This window comes from Ixodes scapularis, unplaced genomic scaffold, assembly GCF_016920785.2.
Source record: "Ixodes scapularis isolate PalLabHiFi unplaced genomic scaffold, ASM1692078v2 PGA_scaffold3__209_contigs__length_174095766, whole genome shotgun sequence".
Taxonomy (NCBI): Eukaryota; Metazoa; Arthropoda; class Arachnida; order Ixodida; family Ixodidae; genus Ixodes; species Ixodes scapularis.
The window spans coordinates 171,601,602-171,609,215 of NW_024609868.1; the positions used below are offsets into that span (position 1 = coordinate 171,601,602).

The window sequence follows — 7,614 nt, forward strand, 5'->3', positions numbered from 1 at the left end:
AAGTTGGGTGCACTGTTTGCCCGTGCGGTTGTTTCACACTTATATCTCTTCTGCTCGATGCTCTGTGCTTGAAGATCAATTGGCCGGTACTATGAACAACAGTTGCGAAGTAGCGGCCCCACGTTCGTCGTGCGCCGCCATCGTTTTGTCTAGCCCGCGGTACGTCGCCATGTTCAGAATGATGTGTACATGTGCTTCCTCTGACCTGTGCAACATTTTTTTTCTTTCAATGTACATATTTGGAGGCCACAAAAATGGGGTTCATGCTACTTTCTATTTTTAATATTGAATGATGACCCATGACTTTGAATTTAGTACACAGTTTGAATGCCATGTGACCATGTAAAAGAGAGTGAGCATGATTAAAACCGGCCAATTCTCGACGGGCTGTTTTCGAGCGTATGAAATATTTTTTGAAGTTCGATTATACCTTCTGCTTAACCAGCTGGAGGACTTTTGCTGAGCTCTATACATTGAAATAATTGAAGATAGCTGTTAAACATTCGCGTAACACATTTTGATTAGTGCAATTAGTATCTACAGGGCGAGTCAAAGGAATCGATGACCGTTTGAAGCGATTGCATAAATTGGTTCGTGAATGTATTGCACTTAAATGTTTTAGAGGGGTGGCTGAAGAGCGTTGATCAAGGGTATAAAAGTCTTACTTATTAAACTTACCTGAGTAAAGAGTTAGAGACCAAAATCTTGAAATCCCTACCTTCGACAGCTGTCTGCTATAAAAAAAAGGTGTCTGGTGCAACCGACAGATGGAGGCACGTAAAATCACAGACGGTTAGAGAGCCTACAGGCGGTACGCTTGAATCGTGCTGCGGTTGCAGACAATAACTTGACACATGGGCATCTGGAGGGGTGCAATAGCGGATGACGTTTCTAAACTAAAGGCGATGCAATCTTTTTTTTTTATTTTTGCACGAATTGTCAGTGCATAAGTGTTTTATTCTACCAATAAAACAAAAAATTCAAGATAAAACACAAACAAAACAGTTGTGTTGTCTCATTTTCTTTCTGCAATTATTTTCGGCTACATGTCGCTGTCTACTTTGCACTCTCTGGTTGTTACCGCATCACTTTTCTTGTCTACAACTTTCATCCGTGCTGTTTTGGGGTGCACTTAGCTCCCAACGAGTGAGTGAAGGTTGCTCTGTTCTGGAGAGTGTAAGAGAACAAAATAGGTCCACTGACTTTTTTGGGTGGAGTTTCGGCGGCTACCTCCAGACTCCTCTACAATTCTACGCTGGGTGAGGTGCGCCTCAATGAGGGAAACCTCAAAAACAAGCCACTGACAACAGCAGTGTCATCACCGAAGCTGATGCTGAAATAGTATTCGTTGTGTCTTCGCTGCTGATCCCCACCTGTCAACGCAGAGAGCACTGCCAACATCTTTTGGCTTTTTCGCCATTAAGACGCCGCCGTGGGTAGTGATTTCAAGTTTTTCCATCCTAATTTTTTACTTAGGTAGTTTGATCAATGGAACTTCTATACCTTTAATGCACATTGCTTAGCATTTCTGTGAAGGACCTTAGCACAATACATTCAGAAACCAATATTCGCAATTCCGTCAATCAGCCGTTGATCCCTTTGACTCACACTGTAGTATCAATAAAGCTAAAGACCCGACTGGCACAATTAATAACAAGAGTACAGTAACAAAAGCAGAACCTACCCGTTTTATGTATAAAAGTTTAGTATATGTTCACAGAGCTTTGTGCTTAATAAATTTAGGCTATACCTGCAGATAATCCATGCAGGTTCTTGCAAATTAATAAAATAATTTAAAGGTAAAGCCTCAGATTGGGACCTATGGCTCACACAGAAGTAGAGGCTCAGGCAACCCTTCATCATTGGCTGCGGCTAAATTTAAAGCTAAATATTCTTTATATTAAAGGGAAATTATTTTATATTTATCGTTATCATGAGCATTAACTTAAGATTTTCATTTCTGAAGGAACAAACATTAGGTGGTTGTGACTGGTAAATCAAACATTTAAAGCCACACCTTTTTGTTACACTTGGTATTTAAAAAAAATGCAGCTTCTATTACATATGTCCACTCGTATCTAGCAATAATGTCCTGTCAGCATAACAAATTTTTCTACGCTTCATTCTAGGCACACGTGAAGTTGTAATAGGGAAGTGTAAAATTTCACCATCATAAAGACATCGTAATAAGTGGCCTCGCATAGAACTCTGGTCAAAATTTTGAGAACATGGATCCTGTCCAGATGCAATGCAATATGCATTGGCTATAGAATACACCCCACAATCATATGTGTTCATCTGGCGCTGCGTAGGCATAACATATACAATGAGCTGATGTAAATCTAATCCCATGATATTTAAGACCTGAGAAACCAAATTATTTGATATTTCTTCGAAGAGGGAGTCAAATAAAAATACTGAATTGTTTGGGGCCCCATAATTTGTAATAGTCACCCAATGTTCATGATCTGGAATATGAAGGATCTGGACAAATTTATCTTGCTTTTTAAACAACAATCTTGGGCCAAGAAGAACATCCTGTAGCCCCCCAACATGGTTAAACTGTGTATGAATAAGTGATTGTGCCTCATTGATCACATTATCATTTAACCATTCAATGCCTTGCACACACAATAAATCATGCTGCGTAATATAACGTGCTGCACGCTCTAAACGAAGCATGCTGCGGTCGCTGATGTTACAATTAGTGCTACTTTTACCAGACTTCATGATTGGCAATGCCTGCACTTTAGATGTCCTCTTTCTTTTACTGGGCCTACCACGAGGAGACTTATTCAATGGAACAATCAATACGTCTTTATCCAATACTTCGTCACAGGTCAGATCTACAACAGTATGTGAAACTTCAGCACGTTTTCTTTCATTATGAAATTCCGGTTCTGGAGACAGAGTAATTATGTCTGAAGAGTTTGTATTCATGTCTAAACTTTTGCAATAATTGTGGTCCACAAAATGCTGCTTTAATTGCGTACGCTCAACAGTGCTCGAATTGCAAATTTCCTCCCTTTTAATGCTTGGAATACTAGCAGGGCTCTCTACAATGCCATCCTCACTACCAAATGACCCTTCTTCATTTAGCTCATCTTCATCCTTGCAATGAGCCTGCTTCAAATCCTGCTGTTCATCTTGATTGAATACTGTTTTGGAAGTCTTATTCCTAGGATAGGTTATCAGGTTATTAAAAAACTCTTTATTTCAGATAACTTTTCCAGCAGCTCAGATTTACCACAGCATGCCAAAGTGTTTGCTATGCTTTTGCACGATTCCGAGAGCTCACTTAAAGCGTAATTATACTTTGATTCCGTCGTGTCCAGTTTGGGATTTCCTTTAGTTGATACATTCAAACTAATTTTTTGCGCTACTGCCTGTGCAGTATCTACATCAGTTTCAACAAAGCCAGACTTTAACCACCGAAATGCAACACATTTGACATCGAAAAGATCCACTGAAAGATTAGATCTAACAGCAAAGATATGTCTACAAGGAAGCCGGAACTGATTTTGGAATGTGCATGTACAGGCAGTTAAATCCTGTGAAACAATGTAACAATTACTTTTACTATTGACTGTATGCTGTCCATTATTCATACAATATGCAAGATTTCCATTTAAGTAAGATTCATACTCCTTATAAATTAAGTTGCTAGCATATCCTGTACAGTTGGTAGATACCTGAATATGAAATGCATCAATTTTTCGTGTGTCAAGGCACAGCATGGTCTCTTGGAATTGTGCAAAGCTAACAGATAAAGTATCATGGTTTACATATTGAACCAAGGCTTTGACAGCATCAACTAAATGCATACGCTGGTGCATAAACTGCTTTATCTTTTGATTGTGGCTTTCCATTCTGTTGTTAGTGTTATTCCCAAAGGTATAGATGTTACGACGGTATGCATGCACCCACATCTCCCTACAGTCGTGCCAATTTTTATAATAAAACTCAAGAAAGCTGGACTTTTTTTGTTTTTCACTTTCAAGCTCCTTTTGCATTTCATTTTCAAGCTCTTCCAAGAGTTCCTGGTAAGTATTGTCATCATAAGAGAAAACTAGCTTTGATATGAGAGACTTAACGGCTTGCTTGTCGACTCTGCTAGAACAAAGTTGCGAAACTCTTTGGTGCAGATACTTTACCACATGCCAAGAGCATAGCAAAATTCTACAATTTGGTAGCAGCTGTGCAAGAATATTCATTTCATTAAGGTCCTTATCCATCACCGCTACATTACAATTCGACACCACAGCAGGATTTAAATCGAGGAACTTCGCTATAGCTGCTTGAAGAATTTCTTTAGTCTCCCGCTGCACAAACATGTAACAGATCGGTCTCCCATGGCTTGTGCTGTCCTCGCAGAGTACTGAATGAAGAATATAACCTTTAATATTAACCTTGTAAGTGCCATCGAAAAATAATACCTCTGAATAATTTTCTGTGAACTGCCTCATTAAGTTAGACTGAAATAATACAAACAAAAGCTGATTGCTAGAATCCTTTTCAATGTGTACAATCCAACCAGGACATTTTTTAACTAAATCTTCCATTTGCTTTAACAAGAGAGAACCATGATGCAGACTATTCTCGATTTTCCTCACATTTTCATGCTTTACATTCCTAACGTCTTGCGATGTAATATGCTTTCCAGTCTTTTTAAATACCAACTCTTTCAAATCCTTTGGTTTAACATTGCATGAAAGGACGTCTTCAAATTCTTTCTTTTCAGCCTTGTTTAGAAGCCTGTTCTGCGGATACCACATTTCGAACCCTGGCCCTTCGGGATGGTTGTGGCCCTCTACCATGCTGTGAACTTTATAATGAGGCATCGGTTCCACAATTAAAGAAACTGACACCTTGCATAGGCATCCTGTCGCAAGATACCTCTGCTTGTTTCGGATGCCGTTTCCTCTAGATCGAGACTTCCCAGCACGGCAGCACTCAAAAGTGATACGCCTATAAGGGAAGGGGTCCTTAGATGTAGGGCTTGTGCAACTAGACAAATTTTTTTCAGAGTGACCAATTCTCATGGGAGTGAATTTGGCAGCTAGCCACTGCTTATAGCTAGATTCAAACTCGCTATAGTCACTGAATGTGACGCCTAGACCCAGAGTGCCCCCTCCAGCTAATTTGCCTAACCCAAAGGGTGTGCAAGGCACCCTATCTGCACCACTGACAGGAGCATCTGCACCAGCCTGACCATGCACTGTTGGTACATTACAAGAAATGCATCTTAGAGGCATCTGACCCACTATCTCACTAGAACACCCTTTATTTCTGCCAGAAGAAGAAACCGAGTCCTCTAAAAGAGACGAACACTCAAAGGCAGCACCACATGTATGCGCCATCCAAGAGTGCCGAGCTCCCCCGACAAGCGCAGGAGCACAGCCACCCCTTTGCGTCATCGGCATCCCAGAGGACTTTGTTCCTCTCCGCCTCTGCTTTCGAGTGGTGCGACAGGCCGTAGCCGGTACACCCTCACAAGGGTCAATGCACTGCGCCACAGGAGAGGAGGGACGCACCGAGGCACCACAGGCAGCAACAGATGTGCCAGCCTTCTGGTGCACCCACACTCTACCAACAAGCGCTGGAGCACGACCGCCTGTTTGCGTCATTGGCATCCCTGAGGACTTTGTTCCTCTCCGCCTCTGCTTTCGAGTGGTGCGACAGGCCGTGGCCGGTACACCCTCACGGGGGTCGATGCACTGCGCCACAGGAGAGGAGGGACGCACCGAGGCACCACAGGCAGCAACAGATGTGCCAGCCTTCTGGTGCACCCACACTCCCCCGACAAGCGCAGGAGCACGACCGCCTGTTTGCGTCATTGGCATCCCTGAGGACTTTGTTCCTCTCCGCCTCTGCTTTCGAGTGGTGCGACAGGCCGTGGCCAGTACACCCTCATGGGGGTCGATGCACTGCGCCACAGGAGAGGAGGGACGCACCGAGGCACCACAGGCAGCAACAGATCTGCCAGCCTTCCGGTGCACCCACACTCCCCCGGCAAGCGCAGGAGCACAGCCATCAGAAAGCATCATTGGCATCCTAGAGGGCTTTACTCCTCTCAGCCTCTGCTCTCGAGTGGCATGACCGCTGGCGGCTGGGGCACCCCGAGAGGGCTCGGTGTTCTGTGAAGACTGTGTGCGCGGCACACAGCCCCTACTTCTGACAGTGTTGTCAACGCCGTCAACGCCGCCACGGCCACGTGACACACGTTTCGGCGGCCTCTGCACAACAGCGGCCCAGCTGGTGGTGCATGTGTCGGTGGTTGTCACAGTGCACATGCCCTGCACCTGTTCTTCACCCACACAGGCTGGGCCTCCTCCGACACTAGAACTAAGGGAAGGGAAGTTATACTTACCGTTCCAGAACTCTGCAAGCTCCTTGGCCTGGTCCCCATACTCACGACGCAGCTCCTGGTGTTCCTCCTCTGCTGCATGGCGACTCCACTCCTGGTCCTCAGCCTCCTGCCCGTGGCCTGCCACAACACCATGAAGGCCGCCTCGAAGGATGCGTCCAAACACCTGCCAAGATATGGAAACTTTAGGGGAAAACGCGACACCACGAAAATCTAAGGCACAGCAACCTTTTAGCGTTATTTGCATACATGTTGATTCTAATTTATTGTTCTAAATTCATGCTATGGCTCAAATACGCAGATCAAACCTACCCTGCTGCCTTTCTTGTTGAAGTGGACACCATCCAGCATGAGCAGCCCACTCCACGACTGCCTGCTTCCGTCGATGAAGCCGTATCCCTCCTTGCGGCAGAGTTCCTGCAAGATGAGATTCGTTCTCCTGGCCTCATCATTGTGTTCTTGCAGCACTTCGGCACTGACCGCCCACCGATCATTCTTCCGAAGGCTCACCTCCCTCGGAAGGATGGCCGAGAACGCGACCTGGATCTCGGGGTTTTTCTCCATGATGCGCGACACCAGCTGACGAAATTTGGCGACGCGCGTGATGTCACTATCCCCGACGTTGTTAGTGCCAACATGCACGACCACCGCATCAAAGCCAGGCAGACTGTCAGCGATCATGGAGAACAACCGCTCAATCCTGACACCACTAAAGGACCTGACCTCGACAGCCACGCCAGGATTCAGTGTGAAAGACCGCGCTTGGTCTTTCAACATCGAATCACCGGCTACCAACACACGTGGCATGCCTAGTTCGGGACCCGCACACCAACACAACCAGCACCAATTACAACTAAACCAAGAGATGTCAAGTGAAAATAACTATCTGGAACCCTCAATAACACTCTACAAAAAACCAATCAACAATCAAGAATGCCGATTCGCGATTATTTCAGGGCGATATCCGAAGCTTGCCGAAGATCCTGTGCCGTACACAAACGCACGCCTGCTCAGGTACCAGCCGACAGCAAATCGGAAAACGGCGGGAACGGCCAGAAAGAATTCACAAACAAAGCAAGTTGTGACGTCACAAATAATTATAACATAAGTTATATCGTTATAAGGCAATTATAACATAATATATATTGTATATACCAAATAAAATAAATATAAAATCTAATTACCTAGTATGTTAGCACGGTCACGTGGTGTGTAGCCATCCGATTGGTCCGTGGCAGCAAGCGGGT

At 44.5% G+C, this 7,614-nt stretch overlaps 1 protein-coding gene across 1 annotated transcript; it reads right to left on the bottom strand.

Annotated features, from left to right (window-relative positions):
• Positions 1-1,018: 1,018 nt before the first annotated feature.
• LOC115323316 lies at positions 1,019-7,283 on the bottom strand. Its single transcript, XM_040214815.3, has 3 exons — positions 6,878-7,283; positions 6,680-6,784; positions 1,019-6,533 (listed from the first exon to the last, which is right to left on the bottom strand). Exons 1-3 carry the CDS (start codon positions 7,172-7,174, stop codon positions 3,192-3,194), a joined length of 3,744 nt encoding a protein of 1,247 aa, XP_040070749.2. The 5' UTR covers positions 7,175-7,283; the 3' UTR covers positions 1,019-3,191.
• Positions 7,284-7,614: the final 331 nt, after the last annotated feature.

What these genes read in the sequence shown, in the direction of transcription:
- LOC115323316 (XM_040214815.3), bottom strand. Translation starts at nt 7,174, where the DNA reads ATGCCACGTGTGTTGGTAGCCGGTGATTCGATGTTGAAAGACCAAGCG. An exon ending in CGGCCATCCTTCCGAGGGAG is followed by an intron (nt 6,785 to 6,877) that starts GTGAGCCTTCGG and finishes CTCATCTTGCAG; the next exon opens with GAACTCTGCCGCAAGGAGGG. An exon ending in TCAACAAGAAAGGCAGCAGG is followed by an intron (nt 6,534 to 6,679) that starts GTAGGTTTGATC and finishes ATATCTTGGCAG; the next exon opens with GTGTTTGGACGCATCCTTCG.